The sequence below is a fragment of the Abrus precatorius genome, unplaced genomic scaffold (assembly GCF_003935025.1).
Source record: "Abrus precatorius isolate BTA unplaced genomic scaffold, Abrus_2018 Scaffold11, whole genome shotgun sequence".
NCBI classification, from domain to species: domain Eukaryota; kingdom Viridiplantae; phylum Streptophyta; class Magnoliopsida; order Fabales; family Fabaceae; genus Abrus; species Abrus precatorius.
The window spans coordinates 22,138,496-22,158,714 of NW_020874303.1; the positions used below are offsets into that span (position 1 = coordinate 22,138,496).

At 32.4% G+C, this 20,219-nt stretch overlaps 2 protein-coding genes across 10 annotated transcripts; one reads left to right on the forward strand and one right to left on the reverse strand.

The window, feature by feature from the left end:
• Window positions 1–821: 821 nt before the first annotated feature.
• Window positions 822–7,386, reverse strand: LOC113854627 (protein TIC 22-like, chloroplastic). 7 transcript variants are annotated; one of them, XR_003502785.1, is made up of 9 exons: window positions 6,921–7,384; window positions 6,770–6,844; window positions 5,820–5,876; window positions 3,211–3,270; window positions 3,035–3,115; window positions 2,925–2,960; window positions 2,631–2,751; window positions 1,322–2,406; window positions 822–1,239 (listed from the first exon to the last, which is right to left on the reverse strand). XR_003502785.1 is itself a non-coding variant. In XM_027485752.1 (7 exons), exons 1-7 carry the CDS (start codon window positions 7,281–7,283, stop codon window positions 2,671–2,673), a joined length of 753 nt encoding a protein of 250 aa, XP_027341553.1. In that variant the 5' UTR covers window positions 7,284–7,386; the 3' UTR covers window positions 2,351–2,670. The 7 variants fall into 7 exon arrangements, 4 of the variants coding, with proteins under 4 accessions (XP_027341553.1, XP_027341554.1, XP_027341552.1 ...); XR_003502786.1 differs by having other exon boundaries at window positions 918–1,422; window positions 2,315–2,406; XR_003502784.1 differs by lacking the exon at window positions 822–1,239 and having other exon boundaries at window positions 2,045–2,285; window positions 2,363–2,751.
• A 4,243-nt stretch (window positions 7,387–11,629) lies between these two features.
• On the forward strand, window positions 11,630–18,176 carry LOC113854859. Of its 3 annotated transcripts, none has more exons than XM_027486137.1 (5): window positions 11,630–11,947; window positions 12,191–12,391; window positions 12,558–12,812; window positions 14,313–16,409; window positions 17,097–18,176. In XM_027486137.1, the coding sequence occupies exons 1-5, from the start codon at window positions 11,905–11,907 to the stop codon at window positions 17,774–17,776; spliced, it is 3,276 nt and encodes a 1,091-aa protein (XP_027341938.1). In that variant the 5' UTR covers window positions 11,630–11,904; the 3' UTR covers window positions 17,777–18,176. The 3 variants fall into 3 exon arrangements, with proteins under 3 accessions (XP_027341938.1, XP_027341937.1, XP_027341939.1); XM_027486138.1 differs by having other exon boundaries at window positions 11,707–11,947; window positions 14,319–16,409; window positions 17,097–18,154; XM_027486136.1 differs by having other exon boundaries at window positions 11,693–12,391; window positions 17,097–18,154.
• Window positions 18,177–20,219: the final 2,043 nt, after the last annotated feature.

Below are 20,219 nucleotides of genomic sequence, written 5' to 3' on the forward strand. Positions count from 1 at the left end.
TATTAAAGATATTTAAGAAAATTATACTATTGCCAACTCAAGCATAGGGCTAATAAACCCTTTACTATTTTGATCCTTGCACTTTCATTCGCCCTTAATATTTAGATCAACCGACACATAGGCATTTTACACCAACTTCTCTCTCAATGTCTGAAGTCTCATTTGCCCTCATGATAATTTTGTTCAGAACAATGTTAAGTAAAAAAGTACTCTGGTTTAAGAGCTTATTACTCTAAGCCTTTATTCATTGCAGAATGATCTAATAGGTTCTACCTCAATGATTAAGTCCACGTTTGAAGAAATAATTGTCTATATTTTGTAAAGCCTACTTATTAGATTGTAAAAATATTTTTTAAAAAATAAATTAAATATACATAAAACATGCATTTAAATTAACTTATTTTATATTAGAAACATGTAATAAACAAAATTTTATTGGAATAGCTTTTAGAAAATAAGTTATCTAAGTTAATTCGGATAGTAAATGGGTGGTTTGTTTAAGAGTTATATGCTTAATTTCAGTGACGAAAGTAATAAATGGTAGAAAACGAAAATCGACAAAAACAGTATAATCAAAATCCACTTTGATTTTCATAACCACTATTGTTTATTATTATTTTTTAATTTAACTTTAGACTAATCATAAAAGAATGTGTGGCTACATCAAAATTTATATAGAAAAACTTTGCGCCAAATAGAAGATCTCTTTCAGTAATGTATTAAACTTGAATTTTTTGTGCAAAAAAGTATTTAAAAATTTAGTCCAACTTTCCATAAAAGATATTTGCTTTTTTAAAAAATAAAAAGAGACGTTATTTAGGACACAGAGAAAAAATGTTTTTAATATATGCCAATATATATACAGCACATACAGTGATAATAAAGGGTACGAAATGAGAAGTTGAATCGCTCAAATCAAAAACCATGCATGCATGTTGTTGCTATTATTAATATTAATGGGTGGATGCATGCATGTCATAATTGTATTAGTAATTGATGAGCAAATTTTTGTTTGATCTGAATAGAAAGAGACCTCTACACAGGATATTGCAACCAAACCAAATGAAAATCCATCAATCATGCAAGCGCAGCGTCACGTCGTGCATGGCTGAGGTGGGTCCAAGATATGAATGAATGGTACTATGTAAATGTAAGAGGTAATCCTTTGGGATGGATGGGGACTCTCTCTCTCTCTCCAGTTCTTCTCACATCAAACGCGTGATTTCAATGATTTTTCCCCTTAATATGTAATCAGAACGTTAATAATCATAAAAAACAAAACTAATTTAATGTTATTTTCCTCCATTAATGGTGGACTAACCTAGCTCGTCTTTTCGCCATTGACTTGTAGCCCACTTCCCTGTTCCGTAAGGCTATTGTCGATTTGAAGTTATTGATGGTACCAAGGAAGATTGTGTTTTCCTGAAATTTTAGGGTAAAATATCTTTTTTCCTGCAGCAAACAATTCCACGACAACTGTACTCTATAGGAATTCCCTTGACAGTTTTGAATTAATAAAATATCGTTTCTAATTGTGCTTTGCGGTTAAGTTACACTAGAGAAGTTCAAAATTACAATGAGACAGACCACTTGAAAGATTAAGCGAAATAGCAGAAACTTGACCGAAAATTAAATGAGACCACATTCAGACAAAATACGGTAAAAGATTTTCAATATTTGCCATTTAGTAAACTACGTTTTACCTTCCTAAAATATGACCTTTTCTTAACGTATCCCTTTAAGTTATCAATTTAAAACTTCAACATTTTTTTTTCAAATGTTAATCTTAATCGTTGATTTTAATTGATTAAAAAGTAACTTTTTCTAGAAAAAATTATATTACATCAAGTATAATTTTTTTTATCTTTTTCAATAAAAATATTTTTTTAGATAGTTAAAATTAACTCAAAATTAACAAAGTCACTTTTAATGAAAATATTACTTTTTATTTAAATCAGACATATCATATGGCATGTTCGCACCAAGAGACCTCAGCACAACAACTTTTTTAATCACTTGGCCTTTGAAATTAGTCGTGTCTCGAAGTTAATTTCCATTTAATTGAAAAGAGATCATTTCACTATGAACCAAATTAAAGATGTGACAATATTTCCTTCTCATGAGTCAAGTTGAGAAGGGTAACATCTGGCAAAAGAATTCTTAGCAGAACTACCTGCAACCTTTGCACTAAAAAGTGAAGTCACAATGTGGGAAATTCAACAGGGTTTGTTCATTGTCAAACGCAATCTAATGTTGAGAGTTCAAACTTGGTGAAGAACAATTTTCTGAAATAAACAAGGTCAGAGATAATTACCATGTGAGATCTTACCGCTGCCCCAAATTCAATCAATAGCAAACTCACCATCACTTGATGCATCTCAGAGTGGTTCGTGACAATTCAGATTTCTGTAGTGTACATATGCTTGACATTACACAAATTTCATGAACCGATAAAGACTGTGAAGTCCACTCAAACCTATTTCATAATAAAAAGCAAAGCAAGAAATGCAACATCTAATCCTCCCAATAAAATTTAATATTGCAGACAGTAACGAGTTTGGAGTCAGAAGTTTGTCATATGCACAAAATCTAAATTAACGTTTGCCATGTGCTGTGGATTAAGCTAATACCAGAAGAATAAAAGTTGACATGAATGATCATCATCCCGCCCTATTGCTGATTGGCGTCAGCTGAAACATCAAATCCAGGAGGTATAAAAATAACATCATCCCAGTTCGATGTAGAACTTTCCTGCAAAATTATTTTATAGTCAATTTCTATTTCCAAAATAGATTCATTGCATGTAAAAGGAATATAGAAATAGAAAACAACCCCTTCCCCCAAAAGAAGAGGAATAACAAACACAAAGGATTAATGAATCTGTTCCCTTCTATTTCATCTTCTGCCGTAACTTTGACACTCACCTTCATTTCTTTTATTACATCCTCTAGAGTGGCAACCTGAAAATAAATAAAGGTAAGTTCACTAACACAACAGGTCATATACATTTGAGGGGAGCCGCTGCAGTCTATACCTGGATATCCCCCTGTCTAAAAGCAGGATTTAATTTGTTCTGCTCGCGGGCTGTCAATTGAAGTGTATTTTCTAGGTCCTCCTGCGAAAAATTCAAAGGTGAGAACCGAAAATAATCTAATCTTTGTTTGCAACTACCTAAACTCAGGTAGATAAAAGCAGGCAAACTAACAACACCTTTCTGAAGAAAAGTGGACGATATCTCTTATCCTGGTTCTTCAGTAATAGACTCCTGGACTGAAAATCACCAATACAGCAATTCAAAATACTAGTTAAGGGATTCAAGCATGAAAATAAATGAGTTAACATAACATCAATAGAAATGAAGTGAATTACAAATTATGATAACATTATAAGAATCAATATTCCAAATAGAGTATTGGTGCGTAGTACAAAATCTTTTGCCGAATATTGAACAAATGATCCTGGCCATTGTGATTTCTATTAATTCCTAATTTTTGTTATTTTTTGACTTAATATTTAACTGTTGATATATACCCCCTTCATTTCCTTCCGTTTCATACCCATTTTTTTAGTACTTTTATATAGCATTACTCTTCCGAATAAATTTGTAGAGTAGTGGAACACGTTTCAATCATTTTTCTTCATAATGCAATATAATAAAATAAGGCTGTAATTGGATAACTACTTATTTAATCATTAATTTAATAATTTTTTAAACAATGATTTATATCATAAATTTAATGATGAAACTTTTTAAGATAAGCTGTAAATAATTTATTTTGATAAGTTATACAAAAAAACTTAATTCAAATGAGTTGGAAATAACTTATGGGAATCATAAGATGATTTTCATAAGCTCTTCCAAATAGATCCCAAATCCATTAAAAAAAATATGGTTCCTCAAAACAAGGACGCACGGATACTTCAAAATAGAAACTTATGTCAAATATGTATTTGTATTAGAAACTTCCAATACTTATAGTTACATTTTTACATTTTTAGTATTTTTTTACTTTTTTATTTTATTTTATACCAATACAGATGAGAATGCCACAATAATTATATACAGTGTAGTATTTTGCTATGGCTCAATTTGAGTGAACTTATGCAAAAGTACTTCTTGAAGAAAAAAATAAGATACAAATAAAATCTTTTTCATAAATTAAAATCAACTTATGCACTACATGTTTTGTAGAAGTTAATTGAGAAAACTTATGAAAAAAAATTCTATTTGTTTTATCTATATTATTTCTTCCTACAAGTACTTTTGGAATAGTGGCGTGTAGCGGACAACCCTCAAAATTTATAGTGGAATCACGCATAACAGGATTAACATTATTTTAAATTTTTTTATATGGATATAAAATATATACATATGCAGATAATTAAGTATGTAATGCTAAAAAAATGTGCATAAATAGCATATGAATAATTATCATCAAAAGACATTAAGAGAAGAAAGAAAATACATTTTTGGGGAGAACATAACATAGGCAGGACCATAGAATTATAAATAGAGAGAAGAAAGGAATTCGATTTTGCCAGAGAGGTCATCCAAGATGAGTGACTTTGCTGGATTGGAGATTGTTGGAAAGCAGAACAGAGACAAAGATTAGAGGAGGGAATGTCCAACAGGGAAGGGGAGAAGTGCCAAAAAAGTGGGGTTTCGTCATGTGTCTCCGGTTGCAAAGCAGCACAACAATAGAGATGTCTCGGAAGGGGTGTCGAAGAGAGAAAGGAAGAAGAAAAACATAGGGAAAAGTGAGGTTAAGTCTAAAAATTGAGAAGACTATTTGACCCTCAAAAAACCTAAAGATTATGCATCACAAGGGCAAAAAGAAAAAAATCAGCTTATTTCTAAAAGATTAAAAATCTTTTTTACCCTTTAAAAAACATAAAATTCCTTTGTTTTGAGGGTAGAAAAGGAAAGTTAATATATTTCCCTATGGCACTATTGCGCTGTGAAAGGCCATGATGGTCATGATAGCTGTGATAGAAGAAACACTCCGCTTGCCAGATTTGTAGCGGCCAAACGCACCACTTCTATCACATGCTGTTGACAACTATGACAAAAACATACCCGAACTGAGCCTTCTCTACAATGACTCACTCTAACTTTTAAAACACTGATTATCTCTATTGATCAAAGATTCGAGTCTTTATATTCATTGTGTTGTATGCCTATAATTTTTTAACTTTGTTACATCTGCATATCCATGTTTTATAGTATCGATGCTCCGAGTCAAATTCATGCTTTCTAGCCTCTAAAATGAGTTTATCTCTATGAGAAAATAAGCATATATTCACCCTTGATTTAACTTAAAGTACCTCATCAAATAAATAGAACTTAAGGTGTAAATGGATGTACACTCACCAGTCTTATCTCAGCATAAAGGGGCAAGGAAAGGAGGTTTAGCAAAGTTTAGGTTCACATCTTATACTTGAAAGCAAAGATGCCAGAATGAACTAAGAGATTTGCAGACAGATGGTTAGTGATGGGTGCAAAGCATCCGTGATTGCAAAGTCCCAGGTTGGAAGAAAGGAACTGTGGTTTATGAATTTGCGAAACAAGAAGCAGGAGTGCAGGCATGCACTAACCTTACAAAGGTGGGATGATGTTATTTTAAGAAGAGTATATACTATGAGAGGACTGAAAAAAATATTGTCACTAGGTGAGAACCTTGTTTATTGGTTCCTTAAAATTTATGTAATATTAAAATGTTACAAAGCATTACTTGAATCCCCTATTATCAGATAGGTCACAACATACAAACCAAGACACAGATGACATATATCAAGACTTAAAAAGCTCAGAGAAGAACCTGGAAAACTGGAACACCAGAAAAGCCACTGGAAGGAAGACCAGAATTTTCCCTCTCCTGTAAAGCACAAGCATACATAATCATTACGATGTAACTCAATGACAAGTAGCGAGCTACAAACGTTGTAGAGTCAAATTTCCAAACTTACAAATAAACAATTTTTCAGCATGCATGACCAATTTCTAAAAAGTTGTATCAAATAAGCCAGTTGGACCAACATAATGGAAAAATGATTAGTACACCAGAGCAGTCAATCTCTAATTCTGGTAATTGGTGAGAACAAATCCAAATTCATAGTAAAATGTTGTTAAGAAGATTTCTATCCACAAAATAATTTTGTCCCAAATAAAGACTTGTTATCATATATTGCACAAAAAGGATTAAAAAGGAAACTAACTCAGAGAGAATCTTCTTCCACCATCCTCCATATGAAAGCATTATAATCAATCAGAAATACAAGACTACACAGTGGACGTAGGCTAAATGAATCAATAAAAACACCAAAGAGGGAACAATAAGATCTATTTATCTGTTGGAGGTGGAAAGCAAAAAAGTTAAGTGAAGTGATTCAAGTTATCACGTTTGAAACGTCAACACCATAAATTAATAGTTTGATTGGTTGTTTGCCATGTATCCAAGACACTTCACAGAAGTGGTCGATATTTGGATCCTTATTTTGCCTTCCATTCTAAAAATCATATAGTATATCAACAACTAACAGCAGCATTCGTTTTGTTCAATCTTCAACCTCGAGGCAATTTCGAAAGAGAAATATAAACCATAAAAGAATCTCAACAACTAGGTTCGGTTTACATAATGGAGGTAAAATAGCATCATCCTTTAGGCTTTACTCAATCAGAAATTTGTAGGGTTTTAACTTTAATAGTAAGAGCGTGTCTAGACACAAGCCAACAGAAACGAGTAAGGAAAGGGCATTGATTATGACTCACTCGAAGGGCATTCTTTACTTGAGAGAACTCGGGAATCAATCTAAAGGCAACGCCATTCACCTTGAGTTGAAATACCTGCAGAATTAACGTAACGTAAACAAACGATGAAAAGATAAAGCGAAAGCGGTGAACGAGAAGGAAGAAAGAGGACCTTGTTCAAGGCAACAGGAACGACTTTGGAACCCTGACGCGCTTGGGGATCGATAAGAGTAACCTGTTGAAGAAGAGCCTCAGCGTCGTCTTTGTTGAAGCAGAAGAGGCCAAGGTTCTTGCTGGTGGAAGCACCCGAAACCAACAAGAACTCATCGGAAGCATTGCTCAGCGCGTAAACGGGTATGCCCTCCAACCGTTCCTCGATTGCCTCCACCGACATGGGCCGGGCCCCCGCCGTTTGCGCTATGCGGGCCCAGGGTGGGCTTGGCTTGTGAAGGGATGGGTGGGGATGGGTGAGGTTTTGAAGCAGCGTAGAGAAGCCCCGCTGAATGTCCGCTAAAGCTTTGTGGAAGTTGTTCATGTTTCTGTGTAGAGACGAACCCAACACTCAACTCGCGATTGCGCAGAGACCTTCACCTCACCGGTGAGTGGTGAATGCTGAATCTTCCCCGCTTTGTTTGCAAGGAAATGGAATATGATAATTTATTCTATTTATAAGCAACCGAGTAGAATGGGCTTATTTAATTAATTAATTAATAATAATAATTATTATTCAATTACATGATATTTAAATAATGAAATGAAATAGTAATTTTGTTTTGTCTTTTTCTGTTTTATATAATATTAATTATTTTAAATATGACCTTGATACCTAAACAAATAAAATAAGGAGATATAAATGCATTTGCACGCGCTAAAGTTTTTATATGATACCAACAATTTTTTGTAGATCGAATCAGTGCTATTAAATTCAAATGAATTTTTAAATGAAAATATATTATATCAAAATTTTAATGAATTAAAAAAATATTTTTATCAATAATAAATGTTTTATTATATGTTAATATTATATTTCTAGTCTATATGAAAAAATAGAAAATGTATGTGTAGTTTTTTTTAAAATAATGTGTATTATTTTATAAGAATAATAAATTAAATAAAAAGGTAAATATAATTTTTTCAAACAAAATATTATTTTTAGGCATAATAAGTACAGCTAATTTTAGGAGGTGTTTCAGTAATTATTTCTTTCTCGTAACTAGTTTTATTTCTTTCATGTAAAGCACGAGTGATATTAAATAAAATATTTTGAATTAAAAAATGAAAAAATGTTAAACTATTTTAAAATTTAATATTTTTTTATAATTTTTAAAAATAATCAGTTGTAAATAATGATAAACATTTTATAATGCTAAAAAAGTACAGAGATTAATTTTAAATTATACAAATTTTAAAAATTAAAAATATGTGCTTAATATAAAAATATTTTTCATGATAAAAATGATTTTTAAAAATACTATCATTTAAAAATTTATATTTATAAATTAAATATATAGTCAACTCATAATTAAATACAGAAGTTAAACATCTCCCTCGGGCTGGTGTAGGACGCTTTAGGCAAGGATTACAAATTTAAAAAGTGGTGCCATAATGAAGAGAAGAAGAAAAAAGGCCCAAAATACTCAGCCCACTGCCAAAACCCATCAAGCAAAGCTAAATAGTTTTTTTGGGCTGCCTTTGTTGAATAATGTGCCTTGTTTAGGGATTTATGCCGATTGACAAAAAGAAAAAAAATAGTGGATTATGATTTTTTCATTGTAAATAAATGTAAATTATTTAAATTTAAGTTATTAAATATTTAATTAAAAAATAAGGTTAAAATTAAAATTATATTTTATTATTTTGATAAATTAAGCTCAAATTTTATAAGTTTAACGCTAATAACTCTTAAATATTCAGGCACGCTAATATAAATATAACATTATTTATTATATTTTTTTATTTTATATTTTCTATGGTTATTATTTTACACACATGCTTAATTTTAATATTTTAAAGTTATATTTTACACAAGTGACTGTAATTTTTTTAAATGTTATTTTTATTATTTTTTAAAGTTTTAAATATTTTTATGTAGATAAAATTATAATTTATTAGTGTTCTACTTTGCAATATAAAAATATTTATTAAATATTAAATTAATTAAAAATTATTCAAAGGTTGTGAAAATAAAAAACAAAATATTCAAGTTATAAAATTTTTAATCCAACATTTTAGATTATTAAGCCTTAAATTTGAGTCATTTAAATAATTAAGTCCATTTTAATTTTTTTACCAGTTCAGTTTAAATTTTAAGTAATAAGCTCGTGTATATCCTTTCATCTCTCTTTCTTTTTATTGCTTATTTTTTTAATGTAAGTTTAAGAATATATAATAGATTTCAAGATTGTTAACTTTTACTTGAATTTAGTATAAAATTAATAAGTTTGAGACATTAATTCATAAGTTTGTTAAATTTTATATTTTTTCTAAATGGAAAAATAAACATGTGACAAACGTTATAGAAAAAAGTGGCAACATGTAATTCAATCCAACCGACATCCATCAATGTCCAACCCACAGTTTTAATAACATTTAACTTAAAAAAAAATTTTAGTGAAAAATTAAAATCAACCACGTAACACACAAATTTAATTAAATTGTCTTTCATAAGTCTCCTCTTGAACGAAGAGGTTTTAAAATTTTAAAAATAAAATTAACTCTTGAATTTATTTTAACAATATGATTTAGAATAATATTAATAATTTATAGACACACTTTAAATTAACTATCTATAACTTTTATAGTATCATAAGAGTTGTGTTTTAAAAAATAACTGAATGTAACAAGAAAAAAAAACTTAACGTAATGACAAATCATGATAAGGAATATCATCAATATTTAATACTGAACTGTGCCTTGAGTAATACTATATCGTATAAACTAAGAAATAAGCAATCAATTTAAAACTTCAATTAACATTTTAAAAATGGTTGTGAATGTTTATTATTTTAAGGTGCAACATTAGATTATAAAATTATTATATTTTTATTAAATCTCAAATTTAGTTTGATTTTTAAAATTCTAACACACTGATGTCATATTAATAGATGAATAGATAACTAATAAAGTTTGTCTTGTATAAATTTAAATAAGAAATATAAAACTTTTTTTTCATTATTAATAATGGACGTGTTATTATAATAAATAGAACAAATGAAATAAATAGTTCTTTCAAAACTGAGAAAAGTGGGAAACTTATTTTAATCAGCAGATATAATATTTATCGAAATGATGTGCTAAAATTTAAACATGCAATTATCTTAAAATGAATATAAAAAATCACAAAGAAAAGCATTGATGGTTAAAAGTGTATTTTATTGTATTTTTAGGATGATATTTGAATGCATTTGTAACTTTGTTAGTAATAAGACAAGTGTCCATCCCCTAATAATTTGATCATCTCACGCAATTAAAGCACCAATATTTGTTGTTATGTGACATTATAGTTCTTTATTATCTTCTAAGGCACGCTGCTCCGACACTAACCACCTAAACTAAAATTTCTTAGATCAGCCAGTGAGGCAAATATGATTCTATCCACACCATCTTCCTGATGCTGAGGGTCCTACTGCACCACTTAACTCACCAAATTATTGTCACCCTCACCCTCCATTCCTAGGTTGGAATCTCTTTAACTTTACGCACCAATATATTGCCTCCTTAAAGAGATTAAACAATTTATTATCATTTTCCTTTTTTAAGATATATTGAAGTATTCAACTGTCCTTAGAAAAAAACTTTTTATTTTTTGTACAATGAATATTATTTATAATTAGTTTTGAGGATTAATATTATCATTAATGTTGTCACTGTTTAAACAAAAACTTTACATTTAAAAAAGCACGACAATGACCTGTGAACTGCGTATCAATCCAAACTGAACTATATGCAGTAGTAGTATATTGTTTGTTTGATAACTGGACGAATGAGTGGTCAACAGCAGAAACGGACGAAGCCAAACCCAACGTAGAAAATAATTGATTAATGCTCCACAACAGCAATCATATGTTGGAGTTGGGAGCAACGTCCCCTGCATAAATACAAAAATTACACTGCCCACAAAACATTACTTACAGGGAATAGCGAAGCGGATTTTCCCTAACCTTAATTAATCTTCACAGTTTATTAGTAATTAAAAATATACAAGTATGATAAATAGTTTCAATAGATAGATAAACAGTAACAAATTTTTTTCTTAATTTTACTGTTTTGGTCGATATAATCGTGCCTGGTATAAAGTATTCCATGTTGCCATTTTGCACGAGCACACAATAACTCCTGTTACCTAATGGGATTGCGAGTTTATCCTCAAAGAAAGAACAAAAGAAGTGATAGACAGTGAATGAAACATTAACTACTTGACCTAACTGAAACGCAAGTGTAATGACCAGTGTTTCTCAGATACAAACAAAAATAATAGAAAATAGAAACGGGTGCAGCGTACGCGGGGGACATACTTTGTCACAGTAGCACGTAGGATCCCTTTGCCTTTGGACGCTTACATGCTTTGACCGTACGTACATGTCAAGACGTGACACATCACAAACATTTTACTTCAACCATCAATCTTATTGGCTGTCATTCTACTCACCCTCACAGCCGTGTAACTATTTCTCTATCCGCAGCGGTGGAAGGGTCATCACGGGCACAAGGCACGTGCAACGCATGTGGCCAAACCCCTACATAATAGCGTTGTACGTTAACGACAGTTATACCCTCAATAACCCGGGAAAGACTCAAATACCCTTTTCACACGTACAAGTGTTTGAAGCGGACGAGAGCAAAATAGAGATGGAAAAAGCAGCAGCGTGTTCCATGAACAGTATCCTAAGTTGTCACATGGGTTAGGGCCCTTTTGTTTTGTTTTGTGTTGTGTTGTTCCAAACCAGTGAACCACTCCACTTCTGCTCTCATACCCTCTTCTCGTGTTCTTTCTCTACAGCTTCCGTGTTTTTTTCTCACTCTAACATCAACCCTTTCTTCTGCTTCTGTTCCACTTAAGTTTTGGTTTTTCTTGCACCCCCCATTCTTCTTCTTGCTTTGATTTTTCACTTCTTGGGTTTTTCTTGCTCTCTTTCGTTGACTTTTTAGTCTTGGAAATGGATAACCAAGATCAAAGAAGAACTCAAGCTCACACTGCAGGTTTCTTTTTCTTGTGCATTTTCTCCTTAAAGGGCTGGTCTCAACTTCCCTTTTCTGCCTTTCCATTTTTTTATTGTTTCTCTTTCTGGGTTTTGTTGGTTTGGTGTTTTCTTGTGAAAAGTCTTTGTCTTTCTGGTGGGTTTTCTTGGGTGTCTGGTTTTGGGAATTGTGTCTGCTTTTTTTTTTCTTTGAAGTTTCTCGAGGTGGAGGTTTTTATTTATCTGTTTTTTCTTCTTGTTGAAGGACAAGAGAGTCATGGAGTTCATCTATGTCACAAATGTGGATGGCCCTTTCCGAATCCACATCCAAGCGCCAAACACAGGCGTGCTCACAAGAAGATCTGTGGAACCGTGGAAGGTTACAAACTGTTTCTCTCCGAGGGGCAAACCCATTTGAATGGTTCAGATGATGAACATGTTTCTGATGATGATCACAAAACACCAGGTGAATTTTCTTATGGAGATCGTGTTATGCAGTATTTTAACTTTGATACTGGGAAATGAAGCAAATCTAACTGATCTTGACATTGTGAGATTAATTTCTTTCCATCTTTAAAATTGGTACAACATTCCAAAACTGCAGGTTTGCTAATGTGTTGATATTTTATTAGGTTTGGTTGTGTCAGGTCCAAATTCCTTGGACACAGGCAAAAATGAGAAGGGCAATGATGGAGTTGGAGAAAAGTTAATTAGATCAGAGGATGATGTGTTTTCAGATGCAGTTGCAGACTTTTCGGATAGCGGATTAAGTCCAGAAATTAAGGAACGTTTGCAAGAAGATAGTTTGGACTCAGGTACTGATGTGGAAAGAGTTGACATAAAAGAACCAAAATTTTCAGGGTCTTCTGGGGACAAAGATTTTGATGGTAAGAATACAGGTTTTACAGATGTCCTTTTATTGAAGGGTCTTGCTAATAATTCCTGTTATGAATCAATTAATAGTAAGTCTTTATTGAAATTTACGTCCGAAATGCATTAAAATTCACTATGTAAGTGCATTGTTGTATTTTTTCAATTTTGTTTTTAATTTTTGATTTCTTAATTAGTGCCCTAAAGACAGTTAGCATTTTTCCTTAATAAATTGCCATGGTTTTAATTTCTATATAGGTACGGACTTGTGGTGCAGTAAAATACTTGAGCCTGATTAATTAAAAATTAGATAAAATATGTTTTGCATGATTTAGGGGCAGTAAGCTTGATGCTTGCAAGGATTCTGTGAAGCAGTTTATTGACTTTATCTGTGCATGTTTACTGGATTTCTGAGTAAAATTTAACATTGGGATCTGGATCCGTTCATACAGCTGCGGCCTGATAAGCAACTAATACAGATATGGATGCAACTAAAAGCGCACAATTTGGTCTTGCCTACTTTTGTTCTATGAAACTCACCTTTTATGAGTGTTTTTTGATATAAAACTTTGGAATGAAATTGTCACCTGAGGGAAAGGGTGGGTTGCACATTTTCTGGGTTGAATACAAATTCGTAGAGTCTGTCAAGCAGTGGTTGATATAGCAATATCCCTTTCATTTTTTCAAATGAACAGTGGATTTTCACTATCAATAAGTAAGAACTAAAGACTGAATGAGAATGGTATTTCATTTTTTCAAATTGACAGGAAAGTTGCTTGAACTTATGATGCTGTTAGATTGTGTAATTTTTGTTTCTGTATAGTTGCATTGAAATTATGAATTCATAATGGGTAATGTATTGTTAAACTGTAGATTTATGCTTAATGTAAAACATTCAGTGGCTATTTGGGGCCAAATATAACTTTTGTATTCTTATCTTCTTTGCATTGGCCTTAAAAAGTTCTTTTGTGTTATGTCCTGTATTTCTTTTGCTGCTGTCAAATTTTTAAAACGAATATATCAGATAGTTGCAATAGTGAAGACTACCCATTGAGGCCAACATTTTAACTGCTGTAGTAAAATTACATTAAAGAATAAAAAGACTGAGATATGTTGTTTGATGTTATTGAACTGAGACAATTTCTGAACAAGCTAGGACCTTTGGATAGTCAATCCAGAATGACTTTTCTGTACCTTTTTGAAATGATAGTTATATTGAACCTATGTTTGCATTCTATATGTCTATGCAATTAGTTTTTTCGTAACTTTCCTACATTTTGGTTGCTGGCACATTAAAATTGAAACAAGAAAAGAGAAGTTTTATAGATTAAAATTTTTTAAAAAGTTTTGATGCAAATATCCAGGATAGTGCTAGTGTATTGATGCTATCATGACTGCACTTTCTTTTTCCAAAATGAAATCCACTAGTTTGAATAGGAATTTCTTATGTATATCTATCTTGCTCTAAGTATTGTTTCTTCTTTGTGGTTCTATCATGCCTGAAATTCATTTCACAGCTGGAGATGTAAGCCAGTTAATTGTCAAGTCAACTGAAGACTGCCAAACTCAAAATCCTAATATTTTGCGAAGTGAAAGTGATGACGAAAGAAACACAGTGGAGTTGCAAGGTCAGTTGTCAGGCCCTATTGTGGATTCATTATCAAATACCATTTCAGACTTGAGGTCTGAAGATTTGATTATCGTGGATAGTGATGAGTCAAGTGACTCACCTCCCATCAAAGCTGAAGCCATGCCCGATACATTGCCAGTAAAAAATATCTATTCTGGTCAAAATGTGGTAGATTGGAGTTTGATATCTGATGCAAAGGAGACTAATTTGAAAGAAAAGGATGAGATCAATTCCAACAGAGGCATGGTTGAATCTGTGGAATCATTTGATAATGTTGTCGGTGAAAAATGTGAAGGAGTGTCTGAAATAGCAGTTAGTGATGTAGTTTCCTGGGATCATCAAGTGGGTGATAGATCTGTTCATCTAAAGGAAAAAGATGGTGCCGAGATTAATTCCAGCAGAGATGTAGTTGAAATTGTGGAATCGTCTTATAATGCTGTAGGTGTAACGTTTGAAGGAGTGTCTGAAATAGCAGTTAGTGATTTAGCTTCCTTGGATCATCAATTCAGTGATGGAGCTGTTAATCTAAAGGAAAAGAATGATGCTGAGCTCCTTTCTTTATTGCCCCAAGGTCTTCTGGAGTCAAAGTCAGTAGTAATCACAACTCATGATGGTCAGGGAGACTTTGCACATGTGGTACAGTTTGCTACTTCTGTAGATGACAAGATTTCACAGGGAAAAGAAGAGGGAAATGTTAATGTTGATCCACTTCTCACATGCGATGATAGAACTGATGTAGCACATCATCAGAGTGAATATGGTGATTTTGATCACAAAGGAGTTGTATCCCAAAATCCTTTCATATACTCATCTGAGTCATCAAAACATGAGGAAGATGACTTTAAGGATGCAGTTACTGAAGAAAATAATTTTCATTTCAACACAAGCAAATTGAGTGAAAAAAGTGACGTCCTTTCTCCAGATATGCATGTTGTAGATAGAAGTAGCATGAAGATGGAGCCCAACAGTGAGCTTTTGCCTGAAATGCATGCTGAGGAGTGCATCACAGTTGAAAGTTATCAAAGATCAGATGAAATTGATGCATCTACTAATGCTATGAAAACTGAGATTAATGAGAATCATCATATGGTTCATTTCTCTGAAGTGCACAGACCTGACAATGTTTGTGAAGATTCCCAACAGATAAGTTTACCAGAAGGTAGTTTAATGGCCTTATCAAATGAGAGTCAGAGGGATGCATTCTTTGGGTCTGCAATCAGTGAAACAACTAATGTAATAAACAGAGACAACATCAATTCTCATGAGAAAAACAGAATTGAAATAAATGATGTAGCTGTAGATGGCAAAGTTGTAGATGTTACTGTAGAGAATGTTGATATTATTTTGAAAGATGTCCAACCTGGTGAAATCATGCAATCAGAAGTCAAGCAATCAGATTACTTATTTAAAAGTGATGATGCTGGTGAAATTGGTAAAACTGAAAGAGATATTTCTGATGCTCAATATACAGAAATGGCTGCTGTGAAAGATACTTCATCGCCTAAATCTTCTAGCAGTCATTTGGAAGTCCCAGCTATTTCAGAGGTTGGAAATGATGGGCTTGTAAGAAAGTCGAATGTTACTGAGTGCACAATTATAAATCCACTGTCAGGTGCCCAGGAAGACATAAAAGAAGATGAAATCAGTGTTAATATCAAACTAAATGAAGAATATAACAAATTTGTTGATACATCTGCTGACTTGCATCAAGCACAAGATGCAGAACTATCAGTGAAGGCTGCAGAACATGTTACACGGAGTTATACATCATCTCCTTTAAATACCGTGCCTTCTACTCAACATGATTCTGCTGTGGATAATCCTGGTGGAGAGCCTGGCAGGGAAGTGTCTGGAATTACTGCTGTGCCTGTCCAAGGTCAAACTGGTAATAACTTGGATAAACTTAGTTCATCTGGAGTTGATGTTTCAATTGACTCTGGTAGCCGGTGTGACAGTTTGGAAGGCAACTGGGGTTCTGTTTCAGGTATATAGACTTTTATTGTTTGTAACAGAAAGCATGGTTACTGTATTTATTCATTGTTTATCAGGGCTGTTACAATATGCTAGGCTAGTCAACGAAACCAGGCAATATGATGTGGTTATCGTTAATATAGATCCAGGTGCTATACTGAAATATTACTCCTTTTCGTGCTTTTCTTTTCTTGTTCTGTTCTTAATTAGAGATTTATGATTCCAACACCATAGCCATGTCTCTAGAACTGCTACATCTCTAATTGATCCAGGTGCAGATATATTGTTGCATAATTGATTAGAATGGCTCATTTTGCGGACACTTATACACCCCGAAGACACATACATGCTAGCTATTATATATGTATGCAATTGTGCATTCCTGAAGCTTACCTGATGTTGCTAAAATTTCCAAATAAATTTCATTGGTGATGGTTTTTTAGTACTTGCAAATATACTTGCCTAGACCTTGTCACATGCAATAATTGACATGCTTTTCCCCATTATATATACCTATTGGTTTGGTGTGACCCGTGTAGTTTTTTTTTCCACTCATTCGTTCTAGGAGTTTTTTCCTTGTGAGTCGGTGGAGGGGAAAGAACACCCATCTCTTTTGTCCTTGATCCCTTGCATTATTTGTATAAAGCACTGATTTGGAGAAAAAATTCGGTTCTTACTTATTTCATTATCCATTAAACAGTTCTCTCAATGCAATCCGATGCACCAGCTGTTATTGAAGCTGAAACTTTACCATCAAATGGGTTGCTGGCATCAACAGAAGAAGGGAAATCAAACTTGAACAACCCAAAATCCGCTGCACCTGAGAGACAGCCGTCTGGAAAATCAGAAATGTTTGAACCACCATCTTTCATGACATTGGTTGAACCTAGGCAGGTTAGTCCAAAAGCTTCTGAAATCGAGAAGGGACAAAGTCCACAACAGCCAGATCCCACTTCACAGGCTGGTTGGTTTCCTACTCTGACTCAGGTTGTTAACGAGTCTCAAGGGAGAAAGAAAAATGAAGAAATAATAGCCAAGGTGACGAACTGGAGCACCAGTAAGGAACACACTAATCTGAAGAGCCTCTTGGGTGAGGCTGCTCATAGCAACAAGCCAAAATCTCCAAAGGGGGAAGAAAAATCAATGAATCAGAAGAATAGTAAAGTTCCTGAAAACAATGGTTCTGGATTGACAACTGTTAACTCCATTCTTGGTCCTGAATCCCCGGCAGCACAAACGGTAAAAGGAGATGCCGCGAAAGAATGGAACTCTCCAGCAAGATATCCTGCAGACATCAAGAGAGAAAAAAGGAAAGTCAAGAGTAGACCATATTGGATACAATTGGTGTGCTGCACATCAGTGGATCATCAGCGAAGGTAGAAAATTTCTAGGTGGTGATAGTGTTCTTCCCTTCCACTGCTCTCCACTATGATGGTTATTGACATGCTATTTGCAGTATTGTCTGTTTTTAGTTTGTCTTTAGGTGCATATTTTGATCACGTGTCTTCTGTTACATGTTCCTAGGAGTTTGGTTGTATATGTTGACCGTCTTCAGTTATTATTTTACCTGTGCAATCTTTCTAATGTCACGTGTCATTATTTTGTCCAAAGGGCATGTGGCTGTTAAGTTCAGAAAATATTGTCATTGCCTAAAGATTGTCTCAGAATAACTACCAAGTTTCTGTCTGGTGGAATACTACTTACTGGCGAGTGGGAGTTTATATTCGCTGCTAACTATTTCTTTATTTGTTGCAATCTCTTAAATACACTTTGCTTCTGTGACATTGGATTTTCGTTGCAATCTCTTAAAATGCCAATATAATAGAGTTCACTCAATCAAGCAATTGGGCTTTTTTATTTAATTAATACATATTTAAAAACTATTTCTCAAAATAATATTTGTTTGAAACTAATTTTCTGTCTGATGTAATTTCTGATATAAATTTTTGTCATGTTAGCAGGAATATCGATCATTTATTTTTTAATACTCTATCTACCACATTAAGTCGATATACGTGAAAAATAAAAATTAAAAAAAATATAACAGTAATTTTTTATTATTATTTAACATTTTATCGTTTACATTTGGTCGATACCGATTGCCTGGGTCTAATGAAATTTTACAGATTTCTACATAGCATAATACAGAAACCAAGTCTAGTCTTGGCTAGTCAAGTGATGATGGACAACTGCAAATGTTCACACCATGAACAAGATTGAGTAATTTTTGTCAAGCATCACAATATCTTTGAGCTTAAGTAAGAAACTAATTACATTTATTGGTAGGAATTGAAATTTAAATAGATGATTCCTATATACAGCATTACAGCTACATACTAAAGCTTCTCAACTTGTTCAGGATAATGTAATTGTAATTTCAACTAAAACACTGTTCTAATCAACATATCCCCACCATGGTACCATAAATATATTACCTGCATCTGCACCAGAAGTTCAGTTTTAATTCGTCTTGCAGCTTCACTCTCATTACCTTCTCCACGCTGACCACAGAGAGAATCTATTTCATCAATAAATATGATAGAAGGTGCACTTTCACGGGCCATTTGGAAAAGATTTGAAACCAGCTTTTCACTTTCACCCATCCACTTTGAAATCAGGTCTGATGAAGAAACATTGGTGAAGAATTCAAAGGTTAAAACATGCTGAAAAGAAAAGCCCACCTAAGCACTTACATTCATAACAGGGTAAACCTTTTTCCGAAGCAAAATCATTGTTAAGCCAGAACTGGGAAATTTGCATGCCAACAACACGTGTAGGAAAGCAACTCATAATCATGCAAATAACAAAATACTAGATAAAAAGCTCACACACCTAACCTTTTGTCCATACAAGAAAGACGATCAATATCAACCAAATGTTGCCGATATGGTGTCAAATAATAATAAAAAAAATAGCTATCCTCCCTTTACGTCTAATATTATTATTAATTTTTTTTGTTGAATTTTTATTTTTCACGTATTACATACTATAGTAATATCGACTTAGTATAGCCGATAGAGTATTAAAAAATAAAATAAAAAAAAATATTTATCGTCAGTGTATGACCGATACTCTTGTTGACATGAAAAAATTATATCAGATGAAAAATTAATTTTAAACAAATATCATTTTAGAAATTAATTTTAAATATGTATTAATTAAATAAAAAAGCTAAGGAAGTGAGCATGAAGAAAAAAATTTCTTTCAGAAATAACTGCAAAAGAGGGGGAAACAAATGACTCTTGAAAATCATTCACGCAGAAAACCACTTTAAGTCTTGATTAATGTTAAATCAAGTTCATCTCTATTAAGAATAGTATGTTAATTATTAGTTTTTCAGAATTGATCTTTTTTGTTAATGAATATGGATATGGGTGTTAAACACATTTTTCTCTTAATTCTGATCAGTGAATGTGTAAGTTTATATATATATATATATATATATATATATATATATATATATTACTATTTAATGATAAATAATATTATAATGTTTATGAAATAAGATGTATAGTTGATAAAAAAATGTTTTATTAATTTTTGTATAAAATTTTATTATGGGATCACCCCTTTTTTCTTAGCCATTTTTTTTTTTGCTAATTTAAATAAATTTTCCATGTTCATTTTCATTGTTTTTTTTTTCCCTTATTTGTATATCTTTTTCACTAATTTGAATTAGAAAAATGTTAACTCATCCTAATATTTCAGCTAGTAAATCCTTCTATTTACAAAAAAAGTGGCATACGTTCTCTAAAAAAATATTAATTAGCTTTTTTCATTTTAAAAAGCATATGTCTCCTATCCTATGGTTTAGTATTATTAT